At 46.0% G+C, this 19980-nt stretch overlaps 1 protein-coding gene and 1 long non-coding RNA gene across 2 annotated transcripts in view; one reads left to right on the forward strand and one right to left on the reverse strand.

The window, feature by feature from the left end:
• Window positions 1–4442, forward strand: part of LOC135319199 (uncharacterized) — a 45073-nt gene extending 40631 nt beyond the window's left edge. The window contains exons 2-3 of the long non-coding RNA XR_010377659.1: window positions 2347–2458; window positions 3663–4442. This is a non-coding gene — a long non-coding RNA (uncharacterized LOC135319199). The remainder of the gene's footprint in view (window positions 1–2346; window positions 2459–3662) is intronic.
• Window positions 4443–5396: 954 nt separating this feature from the next.
• The window catches only part of LOC105106002 (uncharacterized), a 298020-nt gene continuing 283436 nt past the window's right edge, over window positions 5397–19980 (reverse strand). Inside the window, exons 3-5 of the mRNA XM_064478775.1 lie at window positions 8318–8444; window positions 7920–8096; window positions 5397–7332 (exon numbers count right to left, since the gene is read on the reverse strand). Coding sequence (XP_064334845.1) covers window positions 7274–7332; window positions 7920–8096; window positions 8318–8444 — 363 coding nt within the window. The 3' untranslated portion in view covers window positions 5397–7273. The remainder of the gene's footprint in view (window positions 7333–7919; window positions 8097–8317; window positions 8445–19980) is intronic.

Raw genomic sequence — 19980 nt, forward strand, 5'->3', positions numbered from 1 at the left:
AAAATATAGCTCTGTAGTATTTACATCTTCATATGCCTCCTTGCTTGGTGCTGAGTGTTTTGCCCACTTGCTTGGTGCTGAGCTAGGAGAAATGGCCCTTGGAAGTGCTTACACACCTATTTAAAACCCCTGCTTTCGTATCTGTGGTTCCCTGGGGTACTCATGAATGCTGAGCCCCCCGAGCTCCCTGGGCTAAGTGATTTAGGGGCCAGTCCCTCAGAAGGCAACTCTGAGTGCTGGCACCATAGATGATGTGTTCTGACCCTGTGCTCCTTAGAGAGAAGGTGAGAGTTGGGGTTGCATCCTGAGTGTAAGGCTCAGTGCTGGGCCCTGGGTTTATGGCACAGGTGTATCTCAGCTTTTCCTAACGTTCAGATATTTGCCCAGCCGTCCAGTGTGTAGGAGAATGCACCGTTTTTAGATTTCTCTCACAGGGAATTGAGTCTTGTGTGGCTGTTTATTTAATACATCCATGGAAGGGGAGAGGATCAGGACAACCCAGTTCCACCATTGTGTTGATGCCCCAATTGTACATTTTTAAATGGTTAACATATTGAATTTTATATAATGTGAATTATATCTACATAAAAATAGTTTTAAGAACAAAGAGAAAACAAACTTCAAACCACTGTTGCCATTAATGAGCACCAACTTACAGCTGTAAATGTAGCAAAAACACAGAAACAGTAAATTAGCGTTAAAAAGTGAAATTAAGACAGAAATTCAGCCAAGTGGTATCGGTGCTTTGGACTCACCTTGTAGAGCCAGGAAATAACTCGTCTCTGCTCCATCCATGCATGTGGTGCACTTCTCTGTCATCGAGACTTACCTGGCCCTGGTAGGTGACCCAGTGGCCAACAGTTTTCTTTAGAAAAACAAAAGTAGAACCCCAGTAACATATTGACTTTTATGTTAAGCTAAGTAACAATAACAGCTAGGCCCATTATAACAGCTGACAAAAAATATCAAGTATTGGGAATGACATGGAAAACTTGAGCTCTTAGATTGATGATGAGATGCCATAATGGTACAAACGTTTTGGAAAAAATTAATTTAACCACACTCCTTTTCTGTAAACTAGCAATTCTGCCCCTAGGTTTTTACCCAGGGGAAAAATAGAGCCTCTAAAACATGTGTAACTATATGTTTATAGCATCTTTAAAATTTTTTTCTTCAAAACTGGAGACATTAAATATCTTTGGTTAAACATGGTACAGCCATTTGAAGGTTTAAACTGGGACATTCAGGATTAAAATGGGTCACAGTTTTAGAATTACAACAAATGGTTAAATCTGATAAAAATCATGCTGAGAGCAAAGGTGAGGTAGGGGGATAGACTGTCCTGCTGAAAACAAGAGCCTTATTTGTAAATTGTAAGCTGAACCCCCGCTTCTCCTTTCCTTGTTCAGCTTCCAGGATCCTGGCAGCCATGTTCAGTGTTGCTGGACAGGAGACTGCAGGACACGCGTGAGTTTATGGAAGCTGTCCAAGGCAAAGACTTCCAGATCCATATTCATTCCCCCCGCATTTAATTCAGGAAGGAGCTCTGAGAGATCCAAGCCATCCCCCAGGCACACAGCATTCATTTTCAGCTGATTCCTACCAAGCACACAAATATGAATGGGCAGGGGAGGACTCTGGGGCATGTGAGGACATCTTCTAGTGTGAAAGGTGGAGGGAAAAATAGTCGAGAGAGGTACCAGAGGAACAGAAAAAAATGAAAAGATCACAGGAAAACATGAGCTAAGTTGTCTATTAATGTATTTCAAGTAAATAGAGAAGATAGTGTATCCGATGATCACCATTTACATATAGAACAACTACACATATTTAAATATATTCATATGTAAATATATATATTTATATGTATGTACAGGTATATGAGCATATATAATATGCATATGTGTGTGATTGCACAGCCACCCAGAAACTTCCACCAACAGGCTTGTTAGGCTCATTTGCAGTTCTCCATACCTGCATGGAATAGGAATACTCCTGACCCATTTGGAGAATTTGAACAGAACCACTTGGATTTATGCTCCCTAGAAAAAGCCCCCCAAATGCACTCCCAGTTTATCTATCACCTTCACGTACCCCCATCACACACCACCACAAATGGTTTTACTACCAACTTGACCATCAAGACAGTTTAGACAATCTGGTCCACTGGCTCCCAAGGATACATGAGGTTAACATTCACATGCAGTGTCTTCGTTGCAGAGCCCTGTGGATACCGGCCGCTTCTCACAGGAGTGGTTAACTAGGGATGAGTGAGCTGCCCTGCATCTCAGGACAAATCACAGCTTCTGGATGTTTTTATATATGAAATTATATTATCTGTTGCAGTGACTATTCTTGTAATGTCGACCATGTGAAGAGCTGGAAATAACATTTAGGCCTGACAGACTTCCTATATTGGCTTGAGATCCCACCCAGACACCTAGATCCTGGGACACAGGTAAATCGCTGTTATTCTTTATTTTCAAGCATATTGGCCTGAGTAAATTTCAAGAAAGTTTACTAAAATAGAATGACACAGGGTATTAGGATGATAATCAAATCAATTAGTGACTACACCGCTTATTTTTTACTGAAAAAGTTTCTTACATAATGTAATTTTCTAGCTATAAAAGTATAATCAGAAATGTCTTGGTCTCGGTTTTAAATCTAAAAATTATTGGTTATTGTTTGATATTGTATAAATTATTTCATGCTTTTATGTGTCAGTATCTAAAACTGAATTAACCATGTCACCTCCTTTCACATGAATGCTCTGAGTATTAAAGGAGATTTTGTAGAAATGCTAATTACAGTTCCAGTGCATTCTAGGGGCTCAGTATAGGAGGGCTAGCTCGTAGCTGTTGTAGGAACAGTGACATTAGTAGCAGCAGTGGTAACGACAGCGCTAATACCACAACAGTATTTCTCACATTGTACTTTGATAATGTGATTACATAGTCAATTGTTTGATTGTCTTCTTTCAAATGTTATTTATCTCCACATGTAATGTGGTTGGCTGAAGTCTGTGAAGTGTTTATGATGTCTGTAACATTCCATGGATAATCTTGAATAATTTAATAAAAACTTGTATTTTCATTCTTCACAAGCAGACATTTTCTTTCTCAGCCGTCTGTGTGTATTCTCTACCCTTTTTCATAAGACGTATTATCAGAGATAACCTTTATGAGAAGCTGACCATCTGCACAAATAATTCACTCTTGGATAGCACATTATTCTTTTGGGGGCATGGTCAACTACAATTTTAGGAGGATTCAGTATGGTAGGAGGGAATGAGAATGCATGAAGAAAACCCCAAGGCATTAAACAAATCTTTATGATTTGTCTAAGTGTAATAAAGGAGAACAAATCTGACTCTATATTGGATCCATTCCTTTAGTTTTGACCACTGTGCCCTGTTTTCTAGGCTCAGTCTTGCCAGCTCTGCACCTTTTGTGAAACAATGTTGCCTTTAGCCTGAAATAGACAGGAGAGTCTGTTCTAGGGGCTCTGAAGTTTCAGGATGTTAGCTCTTCTGCACTTAGGTAGAGCCTAAAATGTTGCCTGAGAGCCTGTTCTCAGGACTCTGACCTTTAAGGATGCACTTCTGCACTTATGTAGAGATGGCAAGTTGCAAATAGAGAATAACCTTTGTTTTGTTGGAGATTTTCAGGGACACCATGGCCTGACCCACATGGATGGCTACAAGAACAAAGAATTTCTACAGCAAGAAGTTTGCAAAAATGAACTACACCCCCCCCCCCCGTTTTTGCTTATTTTTTTTTGTATAAAGAGAGCCTGTATTTTGACTAGAGTAGGATGGTTCTCCAAGACAGTAGTCTTCTATTCTCTCTGTCTGCCGGCTTTCCAAATAAAGTCTCTATTCCTTGCCCCAACACCCTGTCTCCCGATTTATTGGCCTGTCATGCGGCGAGCAGAATGAGTTTGGACTCAGTAACAATCCCCTCCCCCCCCAAAACACCCAAAAATAAATAAAAATACTTTCTTGCTAAAAACTGCTGACCGTCACCTGACAAGGCAGGGTTGCCACAAACCTTCAATTTGTAAAGTAACGCAGTATCTTCGTAGTGCAATAAAGCAAAGAACAATAAAACAACATATGCCGGTAAATTATATATTAAATGCAAAAGGCAAAACTACGTGCATGTGCCCTGGGAGACTGTCACAGTCTGAGCTGTGTCCCTCCCCAAAGTTCCTTTGTTGAAGCCCCATCCCCAGTGTGGCGGTACCTGGAGACAGGGCCAAATGGAGGTTAAGTGAAGTCCTCAGGGTGGAGCCCTAATCTGATAGGACTGGTGTCCTTATTAGAAGAGACACCAGAACCTCTCCCTCTCCTGCCCCTCCACCCCTCCTCCTCTGCTCATCCAAGGCCATTTGGACCCAGAGAGAAGGCAGCCATCTGCAGACCGAGGACAGAAGTCTCTCCAGAAACCACCCATAGTGGCACCTTTGAACTTGAAATTCTAATCTCCAGAACCATGAGAAAATAAATGTGTTGTTTAACTACCCTGTCTGTGGTGTTGTCATCGTAGCCTGAGCTGATAAATACAGAAGCATACACAAGACTGTTAGTGTCATATTCGTTACACTAGCCCAAAACTGGAGACAACCCCAAAGCCCATCTGTATCAGGACAGATACATGATTTGTGATATAAATATATATACAAATATAAATACAGTGAAAGACTATACGACAAGGGACACAAGACTATGAACCAACTATACTTCAATTAAAAATAAAAAAGACTATACAACAAGGAGATGAATGGAACACAACTACAGGCTACAAATGGATAAATCTCCTAAGTCATGCTGAATAAATAATGCTGGACACAACGTCATCCAATATGTATTTTTCTACTTTTTCAGAAATAAGTTAAAACTTACACATAATGTCTAGGAGCGGATCCTTAGATGATAAAACTACAAACAAAAACAAGGAAGTGATTACTATTAGCATTTCTCTAATTGGTTTTAATGAAATGGTTACAATCTATTTTGTATTCACTATAATGATAAAGGGGCACATGGCATGGGACCCTGGACTCCAGTCCCAACTGCCTGTGTGACCATGAGCAAGTTGCTTAGTTTCTCCATGTCTGAATTTCAAGGCCATAATCAGAGGACCTATATCATGGGGCTGTTTTGAATATTGATAATATCACATATCTAAAGCTGAACAGGACCTGGTACTTAAGCTCTGAGATGTTAGCAAATGTTATTTTTAAAATGTTATAGCTACTTTTAGCATTGAAGAGAATCTATCAGATTTGTGATTTCATTAAATTTTACAAGTTCCATTCAATATATACACTCATTTAAAAATTGGAGCAAACACATTTGTAAAAGTGTAAGTTTTGGTTTATTAGTTATGAAAGTAGTATACAGTTTTTAATGTTTCTTTCTTAGAGAAATGTTGATTAATAGCCATAGATTGAGTAATCAGAGGTCAAAGAAGATGTAAATACGAGTATTCTTTGTAGTTTGGTGCAGCCATTATGAAAAGCAGCATGGAGATTCCTCAAAAAACTAATAATAGACTTACCATATGATCAAGCAATCCCACTCCTGGGCATACATCCAGAAGAAACTCTAATTCAAAAAGATACATGCACCCCAATGTTCATAGCAGCACTATTTACAATAGCCAAGACTTTAAAGCAATCTAAATGTCCATCAACAGATGACTGGATAAAGAAATTGTGGTCTATATATACAATGGAATACTATTCAGCCATAAAAAGAATGAAATAATGCCATTTGCAGCAACACGGATGGACCTGGAGATCATCATTCTAAGTGAAGTCAGACAGAGAAAGAAAAACGCCGTATGATATCACTTATATGTATAATCTAAAAAAAAAAAAAAGACATAACGGAACTTATTTATAAAACAGAAAGGCTCATAGAGGAAACAGGCTTATGGTTACTGGGGGGAAAGGGGGTGGGAAGGGATAAATTGGGAGTTTAAGATTTACAGATACCAACTACTATATATAAAATAAATAAGCAAAGGTCCTACTGCATAGCACAGGGAACCATTTCTAATATCTTGCAGTAACCTATAATGAAAAAGAATATGAAAGGAATGTATGTATACGTATGACTGAAACATTATGCTGTACACCAGAAACTGACACAGCATTGTAAACTGACTATACTTCAATTTAAAAAAAAGATAAGTTTTTCTCCTCAGGCAAAAGGAATCTCTCCACAAGGCTTCCAGTCCTGCCCTGTGAGCCTCCTGTTACATATGCTCCCCCTTCCAGAAGCTGCTCCCTCCTCCAGGGCCCTGGGTTTGCTTTCCTCCTGCTTTCACAGGGCTTGAGGGCCGCTATCATCCCCACCTGCCTCTAGGTTGTTAGCCTCTCCCTCCCCCAGCATCACACCTGGCCCACCATCCCATCCTATTCTACTGAGGGAAATAAAAGCATTGTTGACTCAATGCCCTCTCCATCACCAGCTATTTCTGTTCCCCACCTCTACAAAAATACAAAAATTCTGCTTATCAAGCACATTCACCAGATATATTCCACACGTGTTTCCATTTAAGTTCTTCAATTCCCTTCAAACTGGCTTCAAAGAGCTCATAGCTGCAGCTGAATTGTTCCTGAAAAGCTAGCAGAGAGCCGGAGTACCCCAACCGAGGAACAGCTGTTGGCCTTCACCTGCCTGGACTGCTGGGCTGTACCCCGTAACAGGCATCTTGCTCCCTGAAGCTCCCTGCTCTTTCTGGTGGGGACCCAGGCAGGAAAGGTGAGCTTGATTCCAGAGCCAAGGTATTGGGGACTCCTCCAGAGATTCCATCACCCCCTTCCCTAACACTCTGAGGAGCTGAAAGCACTTTTTGAAACTTTTTTTTTTTTTGCCTTTTCCCATTATAACCTGGAAAGAACACTGATCAACACAAACCAATGGGTCATTCTCTCTCTTGCCTTCTGAGACCACCTGCACTCTCTATGGAGTGTGTATCTCTCTAAATAAACTTGCTTTCACTTTAAAAGAAACAAAAAAGACAAAACCAATAAAGATAATTTATTATAAAACCACTGAAACTTTCCTTAAAAGCTCAAGCTTGCAGTAACTTGAAGGTGACAGAATTAAGGATGGTGGTCTCCACACCCATCGTCATCTGCATCTTTCATAGCGCCTTAGCCTCCTGGCCTCTATCCCCCAGCAATGCCGTCCCTGTGGTGAGGTCCGCCATGAGCCGACTTCTGGATAAGGATAAGGGATTCAGGACCGGTCCCAGCCTTAAACCGAGCGTCCGGAGGCCCGCGCAGAATTTAGCAGCCGTCTGGTCCGAGCTCTGGCTAAAAAGAAAGCAGCTGGTTGGGTGCAGGCTTTGAGGAGACGACCCTAGAGCGATGGTTTTCAAACTCTGGTGTGTAACAGAATAAGCTGCAGGGCGTGTTAAAACACAGATTACTTGGTCCCATCCCCAGTTTCAGATTCCGTGGGTCAGGGTGGGCACCCGAGTTTGCAGTTCTAACAAGCTCCCAGGTGATGCTGATCCTGCTGGTCCTGGGACTACGCTTGGAAATCCGCTGTCCTAGTTATCTAAGTGGTAGGGCAGGCCCACAAGAGACTCTGCGGAGGACATCCCCTAAAAGTGCTGCTCCGACATCCCTCCAGGACCCTCGCCCAGAGTGCACAGATGTGCTAGATTTTCACCTTTGGGTCCTGCCCCTGTCTCCTTCCCAAACTCTTCTCGCTCTCCCGGCTCGGGAGCTGGGACACACACCCAGGGACTTTTAAGACTTGGTGGCTGTTTTCGAAACTGTCCCAGGCCCTGAGACCAAGGAACTGGAATGAGCCGCAAAGATGCGGCAAGCAAGTCCACCTTCCCGGGCTCCTGGGCGGAGGAAGCATTCCCTGCTGGGACCCCTTGAACTCCTACCTCGGTTTTCGCGGATCCGAAGCTGGAAAGACACCGCCACGATGAGGAGCATCGTAAGATGCTGGTAGAAGGGCGGCCCAATAATGAAGATCAGGACTCCGCATCCTGGGACCGCGCTCACCACGAGTAAGACCCCGAACCACCGGTGGAGAGCCGTCATCAGTTCGCCGTCCGGGCCTGGGGAGGGGAGGAGAGGGGTGCTGAGCCTCGGGCCCCAGGGTCACGAAGGGAAGGGGCCCTCGGGGTCGGAGTCCGCCCAGACTGGCCCACGGAGCGTCCAGGATTCCAGGAAACTTCGGGGGCACTGACAGAGCCCCACCCGTGAGAAGTAACGTGGGCGGCATCGGACCGGATGCCACCCGCGGACATCCAAGGGCGCTGGCTCCGGGCTCACTCACCGAACAACACGGGAAGCATCCACAGCTCCACGTAAAGGATCTCTGGGTTGTAACTGTCGTCTGGAATCTGCCTCAGACTTAGGGCACGACGAAGCCCCGGGCGCCGGTGGGGCACCGGGAGCAGCATCTGCCAGGGCGCAGGAGGGAGGGAGGGAGCTGGGGAGGGCGGCTGCTCACGGCTCCGGCCCCGGCCCCGCCCCTTCCGCGCGCCCAGACCCGCATCCCGCCGCAGCCGCCGCGTCCCGCCGCAGCCGCCGCGTCCCTCCGCCCCGCCGCCCCTCCGAACCAGCGGTTCCGGAACAGGGTTGCTGTCCGTCACCGACTCCGCCGTCTGAGGGCCCTGGAACACCCGTAGGCCCGCTAGGCTGAGTTTGCGAGGGTCTCTGGCCGGCTGCATAGCCTTGTGCGCTGGGGCAGATCCGATGGCTCCTCGGGTGCCAAGCGGAGAGAATTTGGGAAGGGGGTCAGGGGAGGAAGCCGGGCGGCTGAAGAATGGAACCCACGCGGCCTCGGAGGACTCCACCGTCCTCGAAGCCTCCATGTCTTCTAGAAGGCCCTTCTCTCCAGGCTGAGGTCTCCCGCAGCCACAGCTGTAGGAACCACACCTGCCCACCTTGGGGGAACCTGCAGCCCGCGGAGCCGCGCTCACTGAGTGCCTGCACCCACCATTCAAGACCTCTTTCCAGAAAACGGAAGCTCCAACACCTGAAACAACTTGTTTGGAGAGAGGAAATTTGCATGTGATGAAAATGGTCCTTGACCTCTTTGATCTTCCTCCCCAAAACATATAATCCCACTCTAATCTTGGCGAAAACCTTACACGACTTCCAGGAGGGGCAGCCTGTGCGCCTCAAAACTGTCAAGGTGATCAAAACCTATGCAAGTCTGGGAAAACGTGACAACCAAGAGGAGCCTAAGGAGGTGGTGAGATGACAGGCAATGTGGGGTCCTGCAACACAAAAGGGATAATTGGTTAAAAATAATAATAATAATTAAGGAAATGGGAATAAGTAGGGACTGTTTCATAGTAATGTGTCACTATTGTTGATTTTAACGATGATTAACAGTGTGTATAATACACTCTATAGAGGACTGTTAATGATAGGGAAAACTGAAAAGATACAGTGTGGAACTCTACTATTGGCTCCTTTTTTCTATAAATCTAACACTACTGTAAAAAGTTAAGATCTAGTAGCAAAATTAAATACAGCTGAGCCTTGAACAACACGGGTTTGGACTGCACAGGTCCCCTTGTGCGTGGATATTTTCAGTAGTAAGTAGGCTTGGGAGTTGGCTGACTCCACAAATGCTGAGTGGCAGGTGGGGAGGAACCCGGTATACGGAGGGGTGACTGTAAGTTATCAGTGGATTTTCCACTGTGTAGTGGGTCGGTTCTCCTAATCCTGGTGATGTTCAAGGGTCAACGGTGAGCAGGAAATATTTACAAATGAAATGGTACATCTAGACTTTACCTCTAAACAATCTCAATGTAGGTAATATAATACAAACAAGATTACTGATTATTTTGAAGCTGAACAATAGACTGGGTTCATTACACTATTTCTCTACCTCCTTTTGGTCTGTTTTTCTTAATAGAAAGTTTAATAGAAAGGAATGAGTTAAATCTATATGCCCAGATATGGGAAAGGAAAAAAGAAGTCTGAGAGTATGTTACGAAGATTAGTTAGAAAGGGGAATATTATTTGTCATGTTATCCTTCCATACTGTGTATATTTGTATGTGCATATTTAAAATGCAACATTAATTGAATAACTTCCGACAAAGGAAGTCTATTCAAACGACAATGACATTTTTAGTCAATCCTCCAATCTCAAATTATCTTTTTTTAATCCCTTAAACAGAGTAACAGGCTTCTGTGTAATAGGCAGACCATAAATCCTGTGAGTTGTGAGTCTCCCGCCTTCTGTTTTAGCAGCGCGGTTGGTTTACCCAGCACATGACGGGAACAGTGTGGAACGCACACCCACTGCATTAAAAAAAAAATCACCTCTTGTTTCAGGAAAAGTTTTGTTTTAAATAAAATACATCCTTTATAGATGCAAAGGGAAAGTAAATCTTCCCACCTGCCAGTCTCCTAAAATGTGATCCATGAAGGTGATAATGAAATCCGGGGAAATATTTAATTTATTTCTATTTTTTAAAATATTTTTAACAGAGGTACTGGGGATTGAACCCAGAACCTCATGCATGCTAAGCACGTGCTCTACCACAGAGCTGTACCTTCTCCCATCTGGGGAGATATTTTAATAAATGAAAAAGTCCACCAAAGAGGGACATTTACAGAGACTAAAGCTGCCCAGGCTGAACGTACCAGGGAGGTAGAGGTGTTTTTGTTGTTGTTGGTAGTTGATGTTGTTCTTTTTGCTTTGCTTTTGTCTTGTAGCAGACCACCGTCCGCAGTGGCTGTTGCCCTTCTGTGGAGCCAAGGTTTTAAGCAGCTGTTGTACCGGGAAGCCCTTGAACTAGCCGGAGTCCATTCCCCAGGTGACAATTCTTCGTATATACAAGAAAAAGGGTTTGATAAACACAACTAGAAGAGCGGGACATTAAGTGTGGGGCCGTGCGCTCCCTTCCAAAAGAGAATGTACTCAGCTTGCATCCCACTCAGCTTGCATCCCATAGGGCAGAGGGCAGAGGGATGAGGAAATGACATGTCCTTCAGAATCTTTAACTTGCTCAGGGGGAGGGTATAGCTCAGCGGTAGAGCACATGCTTAACATGTATGAGGTCCTGGGTTCGATCCCCTGTACCTCCATTAAATAAATAAATAAGTACACTTAATTACCTCCGCCCCCAAAATTTCTTTTTAATCTTTCACTTGCTCTATTCGTGATCCTGTTGACCACTTTGTAATGTTCTGTTTGTTTTGGTTTGGTTTTTGGTACGGGAAGGTAATTAGGTTACTTATTCATTCATTTATTTATTATGTTTTTTAATGGCAGTACTGGGGATTGAACCCAGGATCTCAGCATGCTAAGCATGCGCTCTACCACTTGAATTATGCCCTCCACTTTTCTACTTTGTGATGTTTTTATTAGCACGTAAAGAAAAGCAGCACATCAGTGCCCTGAACAAGAGATAAACTGTTCTTTGAATGTAATCCCTTTCTCAGGAATGAGATGAGAAGCAGTTTCCTCACCCCCCAGGGATCTGTAACCAGGCTATGTCCGTGGGCTTGGCCATCAACCAGCCTCTCTTCTCAATCTACTGCTAGAAAGAAGAGACAGGGCTGCGACTTTCTAAATTCTTAGACAATTCAAGTCAATAAAGAGGGGAGGGTATAGCTCGGTGGTAGAGTGTCTGCTTAGCATGCACAAGGTCCTGGATTCAGTCCCTAGTACTGCCATTAAAAATAAATAAATAATCCCACTCCTGGGCATATATCCAGAGAAAACTCTAATTTGAAAAGACACATGCACCCCAATGTTCACAGCAGCACTATTTACAATAGCCAAAACATATAAACAACCTTAAATATCTATTAACACATAAATGGATAAAGAAGTGGTATACGTATATAGTGGAATACTACTCAGCCATAAAAAAGTAAATAAAATAATGCCATTTACAGCAACATGGAGGGACCTGAAGATCATCATTCTAAGTGAAGTAAGTCAGAAAGAAAAAGAAAATCCCATATGATATCACTTGTATGTGGAATCAAAAAAAAAAAAAAAAGAAAAAAAAAAGATACAAATGAACTTATTTACAAAACAGACAGACTCACAGACATAGAGAACGAACTTTTGGTTACCTAGGGGGGAAAAGGGGTGGGAAGGGATAAACTGGGAGTTCGAGATTTATAGATACTGCTACTATATATAAAATAGATAAACAACAAGGTCCTACTGTAGAGCACAGGGAACTATATTCAGTAGCTTGTAATAACCTATAATCAAAAAGAATCTGAAAAAATATATGTATGTATATGTATGACTGAAACATGCTGTACACCAGAAACTGACACATTATAAACTGACTATACTTCAATAAAATAGAATGCAAAACAATAGAAAAGTAAATAAGCAAACAAAATTACTCCCCCCTACCAAATAAAACCTCACTAGTAGGGGGCTGTGAAACCAATGAGTAATATCTGAGTATTACCAAATATTCTGAGTGTCAAATAAAAGGATTTCATCAAAAATGGTTTTGAACAACATGTCAATAAAGTTCTCAATCTTAGACTCACAGCTATTTTAAAACACAAATCAATCAGTTTAGGACCTGGTAAAGAAAAGGAGGTGTTCTTGACCTCTGGCTACAGAGTCTCCTAAACCATCTTGGACAACTGAGGGAAGGAGCTGCCTGCACCCAGAACCACCCCTACCCCCACCCCAGGCTCTGAGCACAGCTGTGAGATTCCTCTCAAATAATGGTAGTTGTTTTTATATATATATATATGTATATATATATATTTTATTGAAGTCTACTCAGTTTACAATGTTGTGTAGGTTTCTGGTGTCCAGCACAATAGTTCAGTCATATAGGAACATACATATATTCATTTTCATATTCTTTTTCACCGTAAGTTACTACAAGATAATGAATATAGTTCCCTGTGCTATACAGTATGAACTTGTTATCTATTTTATATATAGTAGTTAGTATCTGCAAATCTCAAACTCCCATTTATCCCTTCCCTCCCTCTTCCTACCCCCACCCCCATAACCAGAAGTTTGTTTTCTGTGTCTGTGAGTCTGTTCCTGTTTTGTAGATAAGTTTCTTTGTCTTTTTTTTAGGTTTCACATACAAGTGATACCATATGGTATTTTTCTTTCTCTGGCTTACTTCACTTAGAATGACATTCTCCAGGTCCATTCATGTTGCTGAAAATGGCATTATTTTGTAATGGTAGTTATGCTGAAACATGATCAGTAGGTGAACTTGGAAGTTCTCTTCTTTCATTTTTCCCGTTTACCTACTTGGTCATCTGTAGGGAATGTTTTTGTTTGTTTGTTTGTTTTAACTAAAAAAAATTTTTTTATGTGGGGAATGTTAAGATGAAGACTGCTTTGGAAAAGTGTCCCCAGAATTATAAGACAAAGGCCACTGTACCTCTTAATTGTGACACCCAGGAATAGGGTGCACAGGAAGCTGCAGAAATAAGATTCTAGCTCCGTCTAGTAGACAAAAATACGTTTACCTCCTGAAATTAGAAACTTGCCGAACTTTAGAAAGATGTGAACATTCTGAACAGAAGATGGGGAAGGAGGTATCTGTCCATTTGTTGGATTAAAAAGGCACTGGGAGACACATGGTAAGTGCTGGAGAGGGTGTGGAGAACAGGGAACCCTCCTGCACGGCTGGTGGAAATGCAGTGTGGTGCAGCCACTGTGGAAAATAGTATGGAGGTTCCTTAAAAAACTAATAGACTTACCATATGATGCAGCAATTCCATGCCTGTGCATATATCAGGAGGAAACTCTAATTTGAAAAGATACATGCACCCCAGTGTCCATAGAAGCACTATTTACAGTAGCCAAGAGCTGGAAGTAACCTAAATGCTCATTGACAGATGACTGGATAAAGAAGAAGTGGTATATATATACATGATGGAATACTACTCAGCCATAAAAAGTAATAAAATAATGCCATTTGCAGCAATGTGGGTGGACCTAGAGATTATCATAGCAAGTGAAGTCAGTTAGAGAAAGACAAATCCCTTATGATATCACTTATATGTAGAAAAAAATGACACAAATGAGCTTATTTATAAAACAGAAACAGACTCACAGACATAGGAAACAAAATTAAAGTTACCAGGGGAAAGAGGGGGACATAAACTGGGAGTTTGAGATTAGCAGATGTCAACTACTGCATGTAAAATAGATATTATATAAACGACTGTATGTAAAACAACAAGGTCCTACTGTACAGCACAGGGAGCTACATTAAACAGCTTATAAGAGCCTAAAATGAAAAAGGATATGAAAAGGAATGTGTATATTCATATGTGTATGTGTAACTGAATCACTGTGCCGTCCACCAGAAATTAATATGACATTGTAAATCAACTATACTTCATTTTTTTAAAAAGGGGTAGTGAGCAGAATAAGATAATCAAATGTTTAGTCTTGGGGGCTTGGGGAGATGATGTGGGCTTTGGGAGATGACTTGGGCTTGCAGTGATTAAGCGGTCTTGCAGATATGCTGTGGGCTGAAGGAGATCATGCGGGCTTGGGGAGATGATGTGAGCTTGGGGAGATCATGTTGGCTTGGGGAGATGATGCGGGCTTGGGAAATGATGCAGGCTTGGGGAGATAATGTACATTTTGGGAGATTTGGGCTTGAGAAGATGATTGAGCTTAGGGAGATAATGCGGGCTTAGGGAGATGATGTGGGCTTGAGAAGATGATGCGGACTTGGGGAGGATATGTGGGCTTGGGGACATGTTTGCTTGGGGAGATAATGCAGGCTTGGGGAGATTATGCGGCTCCGGGAGGTGACATGGGCGTGCGTAAATGGTGCAGGCTCACAGATACTACGCTGACTTGGGAACATGATGCGGGCTCGGCTAGATGATGCGGGCTTGGGAAATGATGCAGTCTTGGGGAAATGATGTGCCTTTTGGGAGATGTGGGCTTGGGGACATGATGCGGGCTTGGGGACATGATGCGGGCTTGGGGAGATGTGGGCTTGGGGACATGACACAGGCTCGGGGAGATGACGCGGGCTCGCAGACAGTTTTCGGGCTTGTGGACATGATGTGGGCTCACTGACACGACACGGGCTCTGGGACATGACGCCGCTCGGGGACACAAGACAGGTTCAGGGAAATGACGTGGACTTGGAGAGCTGATGTGGGCTTGGGAAGATGTGGGTTTGGAAAGATGTGGGCTTGGAGAGATGATTCAGACTTGGGGAGATGATGTTGGCTTGGGGATATATTGGCTCGGGGAGATGACCCCGGCTCGTGGAGATGATGTGGGCTCCCTGATACGGCATCGGCTCGGGGATATGCCACGGGCTCGAGGACATGATACCAGCTCGGGGAGATGACGTGGGCTCAAGGAGATGATGGGTGCTTAGGGAGTTGATGCTGGCTTGCAGACATTTTTCAGACTCGCAGACATGACTTGGGCTCGCTGACATGACGTGGGCTGGAGGACATGACACCGGCTCAGGTTCACGACACGGGTTCAGGGAGATGACTTCGGCTTGGGGAGTGATGCAGGCTTGGGAGATGATTGGACTGTGGGAAATGACTCGGGCTTGGGGTGATGAAGCGGTCGTGCAGATATGCTGTGGGCTCAGGGAGATGATGCAGGCTTTGGGAGATGACGTGGGCTTAGGAGATCATGTGGGCCTGGGGAGTTGATGCGGGCTTGGGGAGATGATGTGAGCTTGGGGAGATCATGTTGGCTTGGCGTGATGATGCGGGTCTGTGCAAATGATGCAGGCTTGCAGATACTACCCGGCTTGGGGACATGACACAGGCACGGCTAGATGATGTCGGCTTGGGAAATGATGCGGGCTTGGGGAGATAATGTGCCTTTTGGGAGATTTTGCCTTGGGAAGATGATGTGGGCTTGAGGAGATGATTGGGCTTGGGGAGATGATGTGGACTTGGGGAGATGATGTGGGCTTGGGGAGATGATGCGGGCTTAGGGTGATGAGGTCGGCTTGGGTACATGTGGGCCTGGAAACATGATGCGGGCTTGGGGAGTCGATGCGGGCTTGGGGAGATGATGTGGGCTTGGGAGATCATGCGGGCTTGGGGAGATGATGTGGGCTTGGGGACATGATGCGGGCTTGGGGAGATGTGGGCTTGGGGACATGACACAGGCTCGGGGAGATGATGCGGGCTCGCAGAAAGTTTTTGGGCTTGTGGACATGATGTGGGCTGACTGAGACGACACGGGCTCTGGGACATGACGCCGGCCGGGGGACACAACACAGGTTTAGGGAGATGACGTGGACTTGGAGAGCTGATGTGGGCTTGGAAAGATGTGGGTTTGGAAAGATGTGGGCTTGGAGAGATGATTCAGACTTGAGGAGATGATGTTGGCTTGGGGAGATGACGTGGCTTGGGAAGATGATGCCAGCTTGGGGAGATGATGCGGGCTTGGGGAGACTATGTGGCTTGGGGAGATGTTTGCTTGGGGAGAGAATGCGGGCTTGGGGAGATGATGTGGCTCCGGGAGATGACATGGGCGTGCGTAAATGATGCAGGCTCGCAGATACTACGCCGACTTGGGAACATGATGCGGGCTCGGCTAGATGATGCGGGCTTGGGGAGATAATGTGCCTTTTGGGAGACATGGGCTTGGGGAGATGATGTGGGCTTGGGGACATGATGCGGGCTTGTGGAGACTATGTGCTCTAGGGGAGTTGATGTGAGCTTGGGGAGATCATGTTGGCTTGGCGAGATAATGCGGGACTGTGTAAATGACGCGGGCTTTCAGATATTACGCTGGCTTGGGGACATGACACAGGCTCGGCTAGATGATGTGGGCTTCAGAAACGTTGCGGGCTTGGGGAGACGATGTGGGCTTGGGGAGACTATGTGGGCTTGGGGAGATGTTTGCTTGGGGCAATAATGCGGGCTTGGGGAGATGATGTGAGCTTGGAGAGATCATATAGGCTTGGGGAGATGATGGCGGGCTTGTGTAAATGATGTGGGCTCTCAGATATTCCGCCACCTTGGGGACATGACACTGGCTCAGGTAGATGATCGGGCTTGGGAAATGATGCGGGCTTGGGGAGATGATGTGCCTTTTGGGAGATGTGGGCTTGGGAGATGATTGGGCTTGGAGAGATGACATGGGCCTGGGGAAATGATGTGGGATTGGGGAGATGATGCGGGCTTGGGAGATCGTACAGGCTTGGGGAGATGATTTATGCTTGGGGACATGATGCGGGCTTAGGGAGGTGAGGTTGGCTTGGGGACATGTGGGCCTGGAAACATGATGCGGGCTCGGCGAGTCGATGCAGGCTTGGGGAGATGATGTGGGCTTGGGGAGATGATTGGGCTTGGGGAGATGATGTGGGTTTGGGTAGATGATGGGGGCTTGGGGAGATGTGGGTTGGACACATGATGTGGGCTTGGGGAGATAATAGGACTGTGGGAGATGACTCGGGCTTGTGGTGATGAAGCGGTCTTCCAGATATGCTGTGGACTCAGCGAGATGATGCAGGCTTTGGTAGACGATGTGGTTTTGGGATATCATGTGGGCTGGGGGAGATGATTTGTGCTTGGGGCCATGATGCGGGCTTAGGGTGATGAGGTCGGCTTTGGGACATGTGGGCCTGGAAACATGATGCGGGCTTGGGGAGTCAATGCAGGCTTGGGGAGACTATGTGGGCTCGGGGAGATGATTGGGCTTGGGGAGATGATGTGGGCTTAGGGAGAGTATGTGGGCTTGGGGAGACTATGTGGGCTTGGGGAGATATTTGCTTGGGGAGAGAATGAGGGCTTGGGGAGATCATGCAGCTCCGGGAGTTGACACAGGCGTGCGTAAATGATGCAGGTTCCCAGATGCTTTGCCGACTTAGGAACATGATGCGGGCTTGAGGATATGTTGGCTTGGGGACATGACACAGGCTCGGGAAGATGATGCGGGGTCCCAGACATTTTTTGGGCTTGTGGACATGATGTGGGCTGACTGACACGACACGGGCTCTGGTACATGATGCCGGCTCGGGGACACAACACAGGTTCAGGGGGATGACGTGGACTTGGAGATCTGATGTGGGGTTCGGAAGATGTGGGTTTGGAAAGATGTGGGCTTGGAGAGATGATTCAGACTTGGGGAGATGATGTTGGCTTGTGAAGATGTTGGCTTGGGGAGATGACGCAGGCTCAGGGAGATGACCCGGACTTGTGGAGATGATGTGGGCTCCCTGATACAGTGTTGGCTCGGGGACATGCTGCGGGCTCGAGTACATGACACCGGCTCAGGGAGATGACATGGGCTTGGGGAGATGATGCGGACCTGTTTAAATGATGCGGGCTTGCAGATATTACGCCAGCTTGGGGACATGACACAGGCTCGGCTAGATGATGTGGGCTTGGGAGATGATGCGGGCTTGGGGAGATAATGTGCCTTTTGGGAGACATGGGCTTGGGGAGATGATGTGGGCTTGGGGACATGATGCGGGCTTGTGGAGACTATGTGCTCTAGGGGAGTTGATGTGAGCTTGGGGAGATCATGTTGGCTTGGCGAGATGATGCGGGACTGTGTAAATGACGCGGGCTTTCAGATATTACGCTGGCTTGGGGACATGACACAGGCTCGGCTAGATGATGCGGGCTTCGGAAACGTTGTGGGCTTGGGGAGACGATGTGGGCTTGGGGAGACTATGTGGGCTTGGGGAGATGTTTGCTTGGGGCAATAATGCGGGCTTGGGGAGATGATGTGAGCTTGGAGAGATCATATAGGCTTGGGGAGATGATGGCGGGCTTGTGTAAATGATGTGGGCTCTCAGATATTCTGCCACCTTGGGGACATGACACTGGCTCAGGTAGATGATCGGGCTTGGGAAATGATGCGGGCTTGGGGAGATGATGTGGGCTTGGGGACATGATGCAGGCTTGTGGAGACTATGTGCTCTAGGGGAGTTGATGTGAGCTTGGGGAGATCATGTTGGCTTGGCGAGATGATGAGGGCCTGTGTAAATGATGCGGGCTTGGGGAGATAATGTGCCTTTTGGGAGACATGGGCTTGGGGAGATAATGCGGGCTTGGGGAGATGATGCGGTCTTGCGGAGATGATGTGGGCTTGGGGAGATGATTGGGTTCGGGAGATGACGCGGGCTTGGGGAGATTATGTGGGCTTGGGGAGACTATGTGTCTTGCGGAGTTGGTTGCTTGGGGAGATAATGCGGGCTTGGGGAGATGATGCGGCTCTGGGAGATGACACGGGTGTCCGTAAATGATGCAGGTTCGCAGATACTTCGCCGACTTGGGAACGTGATGCGGGCTCGGCTAGATGATGCGGGCTTGGGATATGATGCAGGCTTGGGGAAATGATGTGCCTTTTGGGAGATGTGGGCTTGGCGACGTGACACAGGCTCGGTGAGATGACGCGGGCTCGCAGACATTTTTCGGACTTGTGGACATGATGTGGACTGACTGACACGACACGGGCTCTGGGACATGATGCCGGCTAGGGGACACAACACAGGTTCAGGGAGATGACGTGGACTTGGAGAGCTGATGTGGGCTTGGAAAAATGTGAGTGTGGAAAGATGTGGGCTTGGAGAGATGATTCAGACTTGGGGAGATGATGTTGGCTGGGGAGATGATGTTGGCTTGGGAGATGTTGGCTCAGGGAGATGACTTGGGCTCAGGGAGATGACCCGGGCTCGGTGAGATGATGGGAGCTCCTGGGTGGGCTGCAGAGAGGATACGGTGACTATGATCATGACCACGGCGATGACCAGAGCCGCCACTGGCTGTGGCCCGAGCACTAAGTGTTTTATGTGAATTAACTTATTGAAGCTTCACACAACCCCCGGGCCTGAGTCAGTTTTATCATCTCCATTTTACAGAAGAAGAGATGGAAACACAGAGATTAAGCAGCTCACCCCACGCCACAAGCTGTGAGAGCAGTGGCGTGTGGATGCACGTGCTCTGTCTGACTCCAGAGCCCACCTCCCACTGCTGCCCCGAGCGCGCAGCGGCTGCCGGCCGCATG

This window comes from Camelus dromedarius, chromosome 24 (assembly GCF_036321535.1).
Source record: "Camelus dromedarius isolate mCamDro1 chromosome 24, mCamDro1.pat, whole genome shotgun sequence".
Classification (NCBI taxonomy): Eukaryota; Metazoa; Chordata; class Mammalia; order Artiodactyla; family Camelidae; genus Camelus; species Camelus dromedarius.